The sequence below is a fragment of the Aspergillus eucalypticola genome (assembly GCF_003184535.1).
Source record: "Aspergillus eucalypticola CBS 122712 chromosome Unknown BO83scaffold_14, whole genome shotgun sequence".
Lineage (NCBI taxonomy): Eukaryota > Fungi > Ascomycota > Eurotiomycetes > Eurotiales > Aspergillaceae > Aspergillus > Aspergillus eucalypticola.
In genome coordinates, this window is record NW_020290288.1 from 169,044 (window position 1) to 183,610 (window position 14,567).

At 51.4% G+C, this 14,567-nt stretch overlaps 5 protein-coding genes across 5 annotated transcripts; 4 read left to right on the plus strand and 1 right to left on the minus strand.

Moving 5' to 3' along the window:
- Positions 1-241: 241 nt before the first annotated feature.
- BO83DRAFT_314358 (replication factor C subunit 1) lies at positions 242-3,662 on the plus strand (the record flags this gene model as incomplete). Its single annotated transcript, XM_025527581.1, has 5 exons — positions 242-328; positions 412-433; positions 489-580; positions 635-2,996; positions 3,049-3,662. 5 exons carry the CDS (start codon positions 242-244, stop codon positions 3,660-3,662), a joined length of 3,177 nt encoding a protein of 1,058 aa, XP_025387499.1.
- Positions 3,663-4,234: 572 nt separating this feature from the next.
- Positions 4,235-7,453, plus strand: BO83DRAFT_417610 (Sin1 family protein). The gene is made up of 3 exons (XM_025534767.1): positions 4,235-4,558; positions 4,664-5,131; positions 5,196-7,453. The coding sequence occupies exons 1-3, from the start codon at positions 4,536-4,538 to the stop codon at positions 7,219-7,221; spliced, it is 2,517 nt and encodes an 838-aa protein (XP_025387500.1). The 5' UTR covers positions 4,235-4,535; the 3' UTR covers positions 7,222-7,453.
- A 2,035-nt stretch (positions 7,454-9,488) lies between these two features.
- pkaC (cAMP-dependent protein kinase catalytic subunit pkaC) lies at positions 9,489-11,128 on the plus strand (the record flags this gene model as incomplete). Its single annotated transcript, XM_025533312.1, has 4 exons — positions 9,489-10,274; positions 10,344-10,597; positions 10,659-11,033; positions 11,101-11,128. The coding sequence occupies 4 exons, from the start codon at positions 9,489-9,491 to the stop codon at positions 11,126-11,128; spliced, it is 1,443 nt and encodes a 480-aa protein (XP_025387501.1).
- Positions 11,129-11,746: 618 nt separating this feature from the next.
- tim13 (protein translocase subunit TIM13) lies at positions 11,747-12,600 on the minus strand. Its single transcript, XM_025529489.1, has 2 exons — positions 12,368-12,600; positions 11,747-12,297 (listed from the first exon to the last, which is right to left on the minus strand). Exons 1-2 carry the CDS (start codon positions 12,488-12,490, stop codon positions 12,121-12,123), a joined length of 300 nt encoding a protein of 99 aa, XP_025387502.1. The 5' UTR covers positions 12,491-12,600; the 3' UTR covers positions 11,747-12,120.
- A 130-nt stretch (positions 12,601-12,730) lies between these two features.
- BO83DRAFT_378893 (legume-like lectin family protein) lies at positions 12,731-14,490 on the plus strand. The gene is made up of 6 exons (XM_025531373.1): positions 12,731-13,187; positions 13,242-13,265; positions 13,320-13,390; positions 13,456-13,537; positions 13,588-13,848; positions 13,900-14,490. Exons 1-6 carry the CDS (start codon positions 13,086-13,088, stop codon positions 14,329-14,331), a joined length of 972 nt encoding a protein of 323 aa, XP_025387503.1. The 5' UTR covers positions 12,731-13,085; the 3' UTR covers positions 14,332-14,490.
- The last annotated feature ends 77 nt before the right edge of the window (positions 14,491-14,567 follow it).

Genomic DNA, 14,567 nt, shown 5'->3' on the forward strand with positions numbered 1-14,567 from the left:
CAGCGCCGATTCCACTTCCCGAAAGGGAAGAAAGTGCTGCGCACGTGCCACACGCGTGCCACCCTTAGGTAAGCCAATTAAGTCACGTCTCCCGCCGGCGAGCTCCAGGCAGCGCGTCGTGTTTCTTGGGAAGCTGCCTGTGCTGTGCTAGTTGGGTGTGCGTCAGCATCGTTTCTGGGTCGCTTAAATATCCTACTCAACCATTGCGCTCCGGGGCATGCTCTATTAATCATCTGTCGCCATGCCTGCTGATATCCGGAGCTTTTTTGGCGGCAAGTCTAGTCAAGGCTCCAACCCATCTCCCGCAAAGCCCGCGCCGAAGAAAGAGGTATGTGAATCCTCCATTGCGCATAAGCGTTTCGTACTGCATGCGAATCGCCGATGAATTTACTGACGTTGGTACCAAATTAGGAGCCTTCTACGAGGAAAAAGAGTAAGAGAACTGGTTATCAGTATTGTCCCGCAATATCTTATTGATGCGCGTACAGGGACTAGAAAGGTTGTAGACGACAGTGATGAGGAAGACGTTGTCGCTACCAAGACCGCAAGCCCGAAGGTGAAGGCTCCGAGTAAGCCGTATGTCTGCCCTAATGCGACTCTACCCGCTGTAGTTTGCTGACAATTACTCAGAAAGCCAGAAGTATCGAAGGGTGAACCCACAACTTCGTCAGACTATTTCGCATCTAGCAAGAAGAGAGGCAGGCCTGCTAAGGAGACCAAGACATCCCAGCCTGCTGTCACCGAAGAACCTGAAGCGAAGCCGTCCCCCAAACCGAAAAAGTCTACGGGCACCGAAAAACCTGCACCAAGACCTCAACGCGGCACACGAAAGGCTACCACAATTGTTGAGGACGATGAACTCGGTGACGATGACATCCATGCGACAGAGTACAAGAAACCAGGCAAGGGGGATGATGATTATGTCGAGGAAGAGGACAAAGAAAGTGACAGTGATTTCGAGGAACTTGCGGTAAAGCCAGCCAGTGCCGCCTCCGGAAGACAGGGACGAAAGAAGCAGGCAGCTGCTGAATCGGATGAGGATGTGGTTATGGAGGACCTGCCCAAGCGACCTTCCAGAGCTGCCAAGTCAGCCGCCTCTCAACCAGCGCGTAAACGCAAATCCGAAGTTCTTGAGAAGGACGAGGATTATGACACCAAATCTAGTCCTAAGAAGGCTGCGGAGACGAAAGCCGCTCCCCGTACACCTAAGAAGCCAAGGGCATCTGCCAAAACAGATCGACCTGAAAGCAAGGAGATTCAGGATATATTTGACAGCATACCTACGATCAGACCACCCTCTCCTCCGCGCGAGACTGGTGAAAAGGCCAAGTTCAACTTCGCTGCTCACGCACAGCGCTCGCGGTCACCAGTAGCTGGGGGCGCCGACATACCACAGGGAGCGGAAAACTGTCTTGCAGGGCTGTCTTTCGTTTTCACTGGTGTCTTGGATACGCTCGGCCGCGATGAAGGGCAAAACTTGGTGAAGAAGTATGGTGGTAAAGTCACTGGGGCACCTAGTTCCAAAACCAGCTATGTCGTCCTGGGAGCAGATGCCGGACCTAAAAAGCTGGCAACGATCAAGCAGCACAACCTAAAGACAATCAACGAGGAGGGGCTTTTCGAGCTTATCCGTCGACTTCCAGCCAATGGTGGAGATGGGAAAGCGGCAGAGCAACATGAGGCGAAAAAGAAAGCAGAAGAAGAAAAAATTCGCGCGATGGCCGCTGAGATCGACCGCGAGGAGAAGCGCAAGGCGGCGGCTGCGCGCAACACGGCTCCCTCAGGACCTCAACCGCCTTCGAGTTCGCAAAGTACGACGCAAAGCACGAAGACTGACGACCGCCTGTGGACCACCAAATATGCGCCGACATCGATGAATATGATTTGTGGTAACAAAGGTGTTGTCGAGAAACTACAGAACTGGCTTCGCGACTGGCACAAGAATGCCAAGGCTGGATTCAACAAGCCAGGGAAGGATGGGTCAGGAATGTATCGCTCTGTCATGATTCACGGACCGCCTGGAATTGGCAAGACCACAGCAGCACACCTGGTGGCAAAGCTAGAAGGGTACGATGTTGTGGAGACGAATGCGAGTGACACAAGAAGCAAGAAGCTCGTGGAAAACGGCCTTCTCGGTGTTTTGGATACGACCTCGCTACAAGGCTACTTTTCGGGTGTTGGGAAGAAGGTGGAAAGTGCGAAGAAGAACTTGGTCCTCATCATGGATGAAGTTGACGGCATGTCCGCCGGTGATAGAGGTGGTGTAGGAGCACTCGCCTCCATCGCCAAGAAGACTCACATCCCGCTGATTTTGATCTGTAATGAGCGAAGACTCCCGAAAATGAAGCCTTTCGATCATGTCACATATGAACTTCCGTTCAGGCGGCCGACGGCCGAGCAAATTAGAGCCCGACTGTCGACCATCTGCTTCCGCGAGGGCTTGAGGATCCCGCCTCAGGTCTTGGACAGCCTGATTGAAGGCACCAACGCGGACATCCGGCAAGTTATCAACATGCTTTCTACCGTGAAATTAGACCAGACAAACCTAGACTTCGAAAAGGGAAAGCAAATGTCTAAAGCATGGGAAAAGCACATCGTTCTGAAGCCCTGGGATATTGTCGGCAAGATCCTCAGTGCGCAAATGTTCTCGCCAAGCTCAAAGGCTACGTTGAATGATAAGATCGAACTGTACTTCAACGATCACGAGTTCAGTCCTCTGATGCTTCAAGAGAACTATCTGAAAACACGACCGGCGTTGACTGGCGCCTATCATGGCAGAGAACAGAAGCTGAAACAGCTTGAACTAATGGACAATGCTGCTTCAAGTATCAGTGATGGTGATCTCGTTGACAAGATGATTCATGGTACTCAGCAGCAATGGAGTCTAATGCCTACCCATGCCGTGTTCAGTTTTGTCCGGCCAGCCAGCTTTACTTACGGAAACATGATGGAGCGGCCCGGATTTACTAGTTGGCTGGGACAGAACAGTAAACAAGGTTTGTGCGATCTGTTGGCTATACTATTTTGCAGTGCTAACGCCAATTATAGGCAAGCTTTGGCGTTACATCAAAGAAATTCAGGGTCATATGCGTCTTCGCGCATCTGGTGATCGAGATGAGATTCGACAACAGTATATGCCGCTCCTCTGGGACAGGCTAGTCCGCCGATTAATGGTGGAAGGCAAGGATAGTGTCGACGATGTCATTGATTTCATGGACAGCTATTTCCTTACGCGCGAGGACTGGGATGCCTTGGTAGAACTTGGGCTGGGACCTATGGATGAATCCAATGTGAAGCTGCAGACACAGACGAAAGCAGCATTCACACGGATTTATAACCAGCGCTCTCATCCCCTCCCCTTCATCAAGGCCAGCAGTATTGCTGCTCCGAAGAAGATGCCGAAGGAGAAGCCTGACATCGAAGATGCCCTTGAGGAGTCGGATGAGGAAGAGGTGCTCGAAGACGACTCAAAGGACAACGACGAGAACGAAGAGCTCGACTTGAAGAAGGACAAGTATGTTCGCGTGCCCAAGAAGGCTGCGAAGGGCGGAGCAGCCAAAGGAAAGAAATCGAAGAAGGCAGCAGCAGGCGATGATGATTTCATCGACGACGAGGAAGAGAAACCCAAGAAGGCTCGAGGCCGGAAACCCAAGGCCAAATGATCTAGAAATTGGGAGAGCGACGGAGTCATCACCTCCAGTTTATGTCCATGTATTATCAATTCTGTTAGTATAACGAGCGGGCTACTAGCGATGTCACCATCAGCAGTGGATGATTATTGTTTTTGTGTGATTGACATAGCACTATCTTGGAATAAACCACTCCAATTATATAATAGTCCTTATTATAGAATTCCAAGGGTGTACTGTGATTTCTTCATTATAGAGAGAGAGATAGAGAGTGTGTGTGTGCTTCGTATACTGGGTAGTACCCCGCATCTATCCATCGCCGGGACCAAAGAGTTGCACACTGTAAAGAATACGAGAATCCAACACTAAGGCATGTCCCTCGGTAGCTAATTTGCCTTGCATAGACTAGTAACCGTGCAAGGATAAGGGGACTAACCCCTTGGGTCCGACAAAGGAGACGTTGGTGTGTGTGTGTCTCAACAATAAGGGCAAGCGGGAAAATGGCATGGGCGGCGGCGGTGCGGAGATCGGCCACGGGATCTCCAAGCCATCCATCTTCTGCCCGCGACTGCTGAGCCTGCAAGTGCTTTTGATCCCCACACAACCTCATCGCCGCAGGACGCTCTTCCTCGTCCCTTTGCGTTGCTTATCCCTCATTTCTTACCATCAGGCTGGTCCTGCATTTACATCCCACGGTCGCTCTCTTTTCCTACTACTTCTTTTTCGACGTGCTCCAGTTCAGCGCATCCATCCATTTCCCCTTGTTGCATCAGCCCGGAGATCATGCCCACTCGAATCCCGACAGCGGTTTCGCTCTTCCTGGCGTAAATGGTCGTTCTTGCGTGATTGTGGCGAGGCCTACTCTATCTCTTACTACTCATCTCTTTTCTTGCAGCGATTGTAACCATGTCTCTTCTCCACAATGAAGAGTAGGTGTCTGACCCCGCGACCCATATCGCGTCCCCCCTCCCCTCATCTCCCCCCCGGTAATCGCACACATGCAGTATTGAGCCAACGGACTAACCCAATCTCAGTTTCACAATCTGGCAGTTGCGCACTTCCTATCTGTCGACCATAAAGGACGGCATAGGCGATAGGCTTATCAACGTGAACAACACCGTGCTCAACACGCCAGGATTCCGCGCAGCTGGCTGGTCTTCGGCTTCTACAAACCCCAATACGCAGAGCGCGGCTGCCCATATTAAGCGGACAAATTCACCACCGATCCCCACGACTACGGCGGTTACCTCAGAATATTACCAGTTGGGTGTTGCCCGAGACGATGCGCAGAGATTCGGCCTGGTGGATGAAGGTGACGATGACGAAGGGGGAATGGTGACTGGGAAGACCAATACAGAGCTGATTGGGCGTCGAAACCGCGGAAAACGAGTCCACCGGAGGGAACGGCAGCAGCATGAGCAACAGAAACACAGAGAAGCGGAGGATGATGACAGCAGTGACCTGAGTGATGAGAGCGACGATGATGGGGACAGTGCTCGAAGGTGAGTCAATTGGCTCAAAGGATGCAGAGACCTGCATATGAAGTCTCATGCTCACAAATCATAGTGCTGCGAACCAGATCAAGTTTACGAAGATGCCCATACGAACTAGAGCCGGATCTTCACCCATACGCTCATCAGACCGCCAGGAAAGCCCTCAGGTTATGGTCACGTCTCCATCACATCCAACAATGGGTACCCACTACCGTACGGGTTCATTGGGAACAGCTGTTAGCAGCATCAATGAGCGGCCGCGGCGCGATACTACAACTACTGCCAGCAGCGACATATCTTCGGACAATGACCTGGATGCATCTGCCTTTAGACGACGTCAGATTTCGTTCTCTAGCCATGACCAGGTTATAGAACCTGCGAGAAGGAGAAATGGCCCACCGGGCCCTCGGGACCTGGAAGAACTCCATGAGCAAGCCGAAGACTCAGGAGCTGAATCTGTGGGTTCGGCCCTGTCATCTGATTTTGACGCAACGGCGGGCTCTGCGTCATTACTTGCAGGTGTTGGTATCACTGGTAGCTTGGATTCATCATCGCCGGTTGCTCTGATGCATAAGTTGCAGAACGGCACTGGGTCACAGACCGCTTCCCCGAGGAAGCCCAGAGCCCCAGCGCCAGAGTTACAAGATCTGCCCCCTCCGCGGCCAATCAGCACTGTCCAGCCAGTTAGTCTGCTTTCCAAGGCACTCAATGCGCGTAAGAAAGCGCCGACGAACCCGGTGGAGAAGTTTGCGGTGCTTTCAGGCAAGGGCTTGACCGATGTCCTGAACATCAAACTCTACCTGCCATTCTCCGCCGATCCCGATGAACCACTCGATTTGCCAATTGCGCGCGAGTCCAAGCTTGCAGAGCAGCCTGCACCGGTAACAGTTGTTGAAGCAATCGGCTTAGCGCTTTGGAGATACAGCGAAGAAGGTCGCGAACCGGCTGTTGAGCGCAGCAAGCTTACCGTGAACATGTGGACGCTGCGAATGGTGGAAGATGGCGAAGTCGAATATGATTTTCCCGCTTTAGGTCGAACATCGCCAATTGCCGACTTTACCTCGAATAACAATCGGGCCGCTGGTCGACGGACTCGGGGGAAACAGTATGATGAATTCGCGCTAGTCGAAGCATCCAAGGCGGAATTCGAAGCAAACGAGCGCCAGTTCCCCCAGTTTAGCCAGACAGCTGCTTCTGAGGATAGCGGAGAGGCACCTGCACCGACGAGTGCCCCGACAAGCCAGCCCGTTCCGCAAAGCAAGGCACCTCGCCCGAACCCGATTTTGGGACAACCCTTCTCGTCGGCCTTGAACGACAATACACTAACACCCGCGGATCGGCCTGCCGTGCCCACGTCCCATGCCACACCTCGCCTGGGGGTCTCCAAGACACTAAAAATTCGGTTCATCAATGTGGAAGCGTCCACCCAGGTGACGACGCTCAACACGTCTACCGACAGCTACATCGCCGAGATCCTCGATTCGGTGTGCAAGCGATGGGGCCTGGACAAGGGGAACTATCTACTGAAGGTGATGGGATCCAATACGATCGCCCCGCTAGACCGCACCGTGGAAGCCCTGGGCAATATCACGGAGCTGGACCTGGTGCGCCGACGATTCGGGCCGCAGTCGCTAACGGGCTCCCCGGGCAGCTCCTCCCCGAACGCGCCGCTCCTCATCGACAGCACCAGCGCGTCCAGCAAGAAGGGGAAGAAGAGCGGACAGCGCATGCTACACCCGCTCACGCAGAAGCAAGATCTCATTGGGGGATATTACCGGCGATACTACGTCTGGCGCAAACAATCCATGGGCTTTACGCAATCCAACCACCGGATCTTGACGTTTGACAACGATTACATGCATATCATGCCGGCGGACACGGGCAAGACAGCGTCGGACACCAAGACGCGGTCGATCAGCTTCAACGATGTCGTGGGATGCAAGGTGAGCCGGCGACACCCGAAGAATTTCCGGGTGGTGGTGTTGCGCGGCAACGATGCCAACGAGCAGAAGCGGTATGATTTTGAGGCACGCAATGCGCTCGAAGCGGTGGAAATCGTGGACGAGATCAAGAAGAACATGGCGCATTATCGCATCTAAGGGACGCATTGCTATTGTTATTGCTTGCTGTTTTATGAGGGAACCGAGAAGTGGAAGCGAGCCCTCCGACTATTGTTTGGAGGGCGCTAGCGGCGTTGCAATTTTTGCTACTAGGTAGGAGTACATAGGCTGGGCAGCTTTCGGGTTGAATTTGGAAGTTTGCAGCAGCATGGAGCCAGGGCTACGGGGGGATGGATCAACAACAATTGGAACAGACTTTTTTCTTTCTTTCACAACTTCGCGGAGATAGCATTTGTTGATAGAGTGGCGGTGCGCATTCCATCCGTAGCGTGTACACTAACTGTTGGTATCTCAGGTGCTAAAGTAGGTTAAGTGGATGCAAGCGTCAAGATCAGTTCATAGTGAGCCTCCCGACCAACCAAGAGGCCGCCGGACGGGGGAAATACCTGACCGGTCAGGGGGCAGCATGATTGGCCTTCAACAAAGGGCAGCCAAATGCCCCGAAGGCGGGGCGGTTTCCACTCGCCTTTCTTGGAGGATCCACCGGGGCGGTGATGAAGTCATCTTTCAGCGGTAAGCAATTAACTAACTAGTTAGCTAACTAGTAAGTAGTTTAGTTAACAAGGCAACCTATGCTGCCAGCCAGCTGCCCAACATACATGTTATTCGGGTCTTTTAAAAAGTAGACAGTTTGCATATACCAAAGATAGATACTTAAGCTGTGAGAAAAAAAAAAAAACAAAATCATGGAGAGTGGTTGGTTCTGCACCAGCAGTTTCATCTTCCCAGCTTCTCTTACCTACTAGTACTAAGTAGTAGGAGGCTCCCTCGTTTCGGAATTCCAAGCCACACACTCGAGATCTGAAAACAGTGTTTGATGATGACCTCATCGGGGCAAATCTGAACCCGGAAATGGGATTGGGAGACATGGATCTCGATAAGCGAGAAGGAGTGGAAAGAATGCATCATTGATGATAATGTAGCAATTGAAGGGTCCATGGATCGAGAGGAGTGAGATCGGCTGGACCCGGTGGGTTCTTCTTTTTACTATTTGCCTGAAGCAGAGTTGTAATACAACTTTGGTTATCTGGGGAAGTGTGAAAGAGACTTGGTTCGGTTATCATTTCAAATGTCATGATGAGTGAGTGAGTGTATTTTATGGTACCACTGCAGTTTATTTGACTTGTTCTTTTTACTGTGGGAAAATTACTGGCCCAGACAAAGTATGTTTTAGCGTTGGGGTGGAGTCGACAAAGTGGTGATGGAGCTAGTAGTAGTAAGTAGCATAGCTTCTTCCACTGTGGCCGACCGACCGCTTTTAGACATAGGGAAGGGCGAAGTGTTGTACTATCAACTTGCCTTTTAGATGGGTAGTTGTTTCGGTTAAGTTCATATTGTAACGTGGAATAAGCGCATTTGGAAAAGAGAGAATTAGTTAAACAAAACAACTAACAAATAACTACTTCCTTGATGAAATGGTTGACTGACTGACTCTCTTTCACTGTCCACTAAGCCCAATTCATGCCGATTCACGCCAATCCAACCCCGCCTCTCTCTCCTCTTCTCTTTCTCTCCCATTGCTTTCCCTTTTCTCTAATTTTTCCCACTCTCTCTGACCATCAAACTAATCAGAAAATAATTATAATGAAATAGGATAAATTATTAGGGTGCTTGTGCTCGTAGTTATTTTTTTTTTGGTTCTAGCTAGTAGTAGTAGTAGTGCTGGTGGTCATTGCAGCATCTCTTTCCCTCTCCCCTCTCTCTCATCTCCTCTCCTTCTCCTCTTCTCTCTCTTTCTCCCCCTCACATCCAGCATCATCAGCATCATCATCATCATCGATCCTCCCGCACACCAGCCATACTACTCTCTCTCTCCCACCCCAGTCCAAACCATCCTCCCAAGAGGTTCCCACACTCCCCCGCGTTACATATTTTCCTTTCTTATCCGGTCATCCTTACGGTTGCCCGTCTGTCCAATTGAGTTTCCGTTGACCGCCGTTCGGGACCAGTGTTTTGTTCAAGTTCAGTTCAGTTCTGTTCTGTTTGGGGGGCTCCGCTGTATCCGCGCCCGAACCCGTCCCAAAGAGAAAAAGCTCGCCGCTTTCCCTCTCCGTATTATTATTCTTACTGTGTTGCTTCCTTTCCCTTACCCCCCCTCTCTGAGAGCATCTCTTAAAGAGGGGTCGCGTTGATCGGCTATCGCACGCATCGTTAATTCTCCCTTACTTTTCTTTTTTTCCCACGTGGAAAAAGACCATCGTGGGCTTTAACATTCAACCTTAACTGCCTACAGCAGCGTTTTCTCCATGCCTAGTTTAGGAGGTTTGCTGAAAAAACGGCGAACGAAAGATTCGCAGACCCTTTCTAAAGAGCTTGAAGCCGGTTCGGCCCAGACGCAGACGTCACCAAACGCTGCCGAAGACCACCACAACCACAACCACAACCACCACCACCACCTCTTCCACCACCACTATCAACCCCAACCCGCCACCAATTCTGGCTCTTCTACGAACCCCCCCGCTCAGCCTCAAGATTCCGTTCCTCAACAACAGCCCAATCGGTCTTCGGGTGCAGAAAAATCCTCCGACGGTCAGGTAGCCTCCATGCAATCCGCTGTGACGCAAGCCTCGCCGTCTGCCCATCATACCTCTGGCCTCCCGCAGCCCAATGCCAATGCGGCTAGTATACAGAATATAATTCATCCCTCCCAGCAAGGCGCCATGCATTCGGCTTCCAGCGGTCATGCGCAGTCTCATCACGCCGCTCGCAGTGATGCCCGCACCACCAAAGGGAAATACTCTCTGGATGACTTCACCCTTCAGCGCACCCTCGGTACCGGTAGCTTCGGTCGCGTGCACTTGGTGCAGTCGAAACATAACCACCGCTTCTATGCCGTCAAGGTGTTGAAGAAGGCGCAGGTGGTCAAGATGAAACAGATTGAGCACACTAACGATGAGCGCCGCATGCTGAACCGCGTCAGGCATCCATTCCTAATCACATTATGGGGTACATGGCAGGATTCCCGGAACTTGTACATGGTCATGGACTTCGTAGAGGGTGGTGAACTCTTCAGTCTACTCCGCAAGTCACAGGTGGGTTAATTCTGACTTGGCCCGCCCGACCAACGTAAAGCTGATGTCTGGTACCTCTTTTTCATGTAGCGGTTCCCCAACCCCGTCGCCAAGTTCTATGCGGCGGAAGTCACTCTTGCCCTAGAGTACCTCCACACGCAGAACATCATCTATCGGGATTTGAAGCCTGAGAACTTGCTGCTAGACCGACACGGCCATTTGAAGATCACCGACTTCGGTTTTGCCAAAGAGGTGCCTGACATCACATGGACCCTTTGTGGTACACCCGATTATCTCGCCCCGGAGGTGGTCTCCTCCAAGGGCTACAACAAGTCGGTTGACTGGTAAGGGTTGCCATTAATTGATGTTCATGCCCCTTTGGCGCATTTACTGACAATGTCGAAGGTGGTCCCTGGGTATCTTGATCTTTGAGATGCTCTGTGGTTTCACGCCTTTCTGGGACAGTGGCTCCCCGGTCAAGATCTACGAGAATATCCTGCGTGGCAGGGTAAAATACCCGCCCTACTTGCACCCAGACGCCGTTGACCTGCTGTCGCAACTCATCACGGCTGATCTGACCAAGCGCCTTGGAAACCTCCATGGCGGCTCCAATGATGTCAAGAACCATCCTTGGTTTGCCGAGGTCACCTGGGACCGTTTGGCCCGCAAGGATATCGATGCTCCTTACGTGCCTCCCATCCGCGGTGGCCAAGGAGATGCGAGTCAGTACGACCGCTATCCGGAAGAAACTGAACAGTATGGCATGGCTGGTGAAGACCCGTATGTGCTCTTTTCTTAATCCGTTCCATTCTATGATGAACACATTACTCACTTGTCTCTTCTTCAGACACGGCCATTTGTTCCCAGACTTTTAGTGTGTGCTATGAGTTATGATGGAATGATTGTCTCGTTACCGAGATGGCATCGTGCCATCCAATGATCCTGCGAGCCCTGTGAGACAGGACTATCTCGCTAATCCCTTTCCCTCGCGCTACCAATGGTAGCATCCACTTCACCATTCGTTGATTTCCCCTTGACGTCGGTTTGTCTTCGTTTTTGATCGCTGGCCGACTTGCTTTTTGGCTGCCTTTGACGTAGAGCATACATTTAAGAGCTCTGTCATCCTCAGCGTATGCCTTTCACCATCTTTCAAAGTATACGTGATGGTCTTGTCTGTTTGCTTTTCCGGTTTCCGGACCGTTGGTGGTCTGCATATAAGCTTACCCTTATACTAGTTCTGGGGAGATCTGATGAGTGGATGATCCCCCGGTGGTTTTATCTAGGTGGGCATTGTCTATATTTCCTCGCGTTATGCCAGGCAGGAGGGTGTTTGCGGTGGTGTTTGTGCTGGAAGCTTCGGGGGGGGGTCCTCGTGATTATGCCGACCGTTGACTGGTGAATTGGTCACCCACGGCACCCGTTTCTTTCTTCCATTTCTCCTGCTTATTCTATAGTCATATTGTGCAAATACTGGGGAGCTACTCTGGGTCATTCTTGATGTCATCTTTCCTTTTATCCCTTTCCCTGTCCCTGTGGAGGCAGTTGTATAATGTACATATTTGATTTGACCATTGCAATAAAAGTAGTCTTGGATAATTGGACGCTGGTCCCCCAACAGTGTCATCATAAGCATAGCCTGCCATCCAAGGCTCTATCTTTTCCAAACGCCACCGGCAGCTCGAACCAAAACCGTCCGTTCCGTATAATATACACACAAATATCATCACACCAGTGGCCACTGCCTCATATCACACCAGTCAATGAAAAAGACCTCTAGATCGGATCACAGCATGGCCAAACACATGGTAGAGAAATGGACCACTCCCAACCAAGCACGGATATCAAAAGAAGCGTATATGATAGCAAATCACAGCGCAAGCATCCTCTTCTGCTCGGTGCCCACGCGACGGGTATATGTGCGGCTAACGGTGTTCCAGAAGGCAATGTACTTCTCCATGCAGTCGGTCAGGCAGGCCTGTTCGCCGGCGGACATGGAAGTTCCGGGATTGGGAACGCACGCTTCGAAGCAGTGTTCGTTGACGTTCTATTAGAGGAGACAAGTATGTTAGCACAATATCTTGAATTATATTCTCCTGGATAAGGATGTAACGTACGGAGATCAGAGTGCGGGCGTTGCTCATAGCGGACTCGGCCTGGACCTGCTTGAAAAGGGCCTCCTTGACTTCCTTGCTGGAGGAGTCGGTGGAGGGGGAAGAAGAGCCGCCGAAGATACCCATTGTGAAATTAAGTGATGTGTAAATGTGTGTATAGAGATGTTAGGGTCGTGGTTGTGTGGGATAATGCAAATGGTAAATGGATGTAATACGTAGTATGCAGTATATAGCAGTCGATGAGACAAGATCTTTTGAGCTCCGACGGAGGTGTGGCTAGTGAGCCACAGGAAAAAGGAAAGTAAGGTTGCTGCGCCACCGCCCCGGCGATGTGGACACTTGGAGTTCTACACTTCCTTCCCATCGCCCAGCTAAGTTATATTATACTCGGCTTCTTCTTCTTCTTGCGTCGATCTCTGATCTGTCCCCTCCTCTCCGCTTCTTCTTCTTCCTCTTCCTCGTTGACTAAGTTTTACCGGTGTTCGTTCTTTCATTTATCCTCCTTCACACCTCCATTTCCCCGGATCTACTCCTTCTATTTACTCAATTGAAATCCCCCGCTCACCCTTGGTTTTGTTGATGTCCCGGTGACAATTGACGATATCGCCTACTCTATTAGCTGCAGTCTATCTTTTCACCACACCTACACTTATCTTTCTTGCACGGTCGCTTGGCTTGAATCTTGCTTAAGGGTCTACTGTGCGCTTGTTACTCGGCAATCATGCTACTTCCGCGGCTTTCGTCCCTTTTGTGCTGGGCTGGCTTGGCCAGCGTGCCTCTGGCCAGCGCCTACGATGGTGATGACAATGTTAAGAGCATTCCGGTGTGTATGCTACTACTTCTGCTTATAGGATGAGCTGCTAACTGTCGGGGATAGCTTCGCACGCACAGTCTTTCACCGGTACGTAGCTTATAGCTGCAGCTAAGCTCGCGCATCATATTAATGTCTTCACAGCCATACTTGGATTCCGACTTCCAAAGCCGCTGGTTCGATTTTGGTGGTGACACGATAGTTCGCGCCGACAAGTATGTTCGCCTGGCTTGTGGGTAGAAGGAAATTGGGAGGGAGCTTATGCTGAACGACTTCCTAGATACATCCGTCTTACGTCCGATCGCCCGTCGCAGCAGGGATGGATCTTCTCCCGTGTGCCTTTGACCGCGACCAACTGGGAGGTTAGTTGATGCGCTTTCGATGGGTTCAGGGCAATTCTGATATGTGGCAGATCGAGGTTGAATTCAAGATCGAAGGGTCCGGCAACTTGCACGGCGATGGCTTCGCCATGTGGCTCACCAAGCAGCGCGCCACCCAGGGTCCTGTTTTCGGTTCGACGGACAACTTCGAGGGTCTGGGTATCTTCTTCGATACATACAAGAACAACCGTCCCGGCACTTCGTTCCCCTACGTCATGGCCATGATGGGCGACGGCCAGACTACCTACGACCAGGCTCACGATGGCAAGGCTAATGAATTGGCTGGCTGTTCGGTAAGTGTAGTGTGCAGCGGTGGTGTGAATGTTGATCTAACTATGATATAGGCTCGTGGTCTCCGTGGTGCCTCCATCCCTACCAAGGCCCGCTTGACTTACTTCCAGGACAAGTCCTTGACCCTGGACCTGCAGTACAAGTCCGAGGACAGCTGGATTCCCTGCTTCGAGCTGACCGCTCCTGAGTACAACATCGCCATTCCCTCTGTCGCCTACCTGGGCTTCTCCGCCGAGACTGGTGAGCTCAGCGACAACCACGACATCATCTCCGTCAAGGCCCAGAACTTGTACGGCGTTGGTGGCAGCAGCAGCAGCGGTTCCCGCTCGGGCAAGGGCCGTGACACTGGTCGTGTCAAGCGCCGTAAGCAGAAGGGCAGCTGGGGATGGTTCCTGTTCAAGACTATTCTGTTCTTCGCTGTGGTTGTTGGAGGCTATGTTGGGTACACTGCGTACCGCACCAAGCACCGCTACTCGCGGTTCTAGATGTGGCAGAATGAGGAGCCCTGAGAGAGAAACAGAACCAGAAACAGAACAGAAAATGTGTCATTTATCCTTGCATAGCCGTGTCGCGTTATATCAGTTGTATCTATCTATGAGCTTGCCTGCTTGCTTCCTTGCAACGCGAAAAGTTGACGACCAACCCAGTAAACAAAGTACACAGTAGGGTATCATAACAAACGCCAACCAAAACAGTATACACCAAAACAGAATGGGTATAA

Coding starts and splice junctions, on each gene's coding strand:
- BO83DRAFT_378893 (XM_025531373.1), top strand. CDS start 13,086: ATGCTACTTCCGCGGCTTTCGTCCCTTTTGTGCTGGGCTGGCTTGGCC. Junction 13,538..13,587: donor TGACCGCGACCAACTGGGAG/GTTAGTTGATGC, acceptor GATATGTGGCAG/ATCGAGGTTGAATTCAAGAT. Junction 13,849..13,899: donor ATGAATTGGCTGGCTGTTCG/GTAAGTGTAGTG, acceptor ACTATGATATAG/GCTCGTGGTCTCCGTGGTGC.
- BO83DRAFT_417610 (XM_025534767.1), top strand. CDS start 4,536: ATGTCTCTTCTCCACAATGAAGA. Junction 4,559..4,663: donor TCTCTTCTCCACAATGAAGA/GTAGGTGTCTGA, acceptor ACCCAATCTCAG/TTTCACAATCTGGCAGTTGC. Junction 5,132..5,195: donor GATGGGGACAGTGCTCGAAG/GTGAGTCAATTG, acceptor CACAAATCATAG/TGCTGCGAACCAGATCAAGT.
- tim13 (XM_025529489.1), bottom strand. CDS start 12,490: ATGGGTATCTTCGGCGGCTCTTCTTCCCCCTCCACCGACTCCTCCAGC. Junction 12,298..12,367: donor ACGCCCGCACTCTGATCTCC/GTACGTTACATC, acceptor CTCCTCTAATAG/AACGTCAACGAACACTGCTT.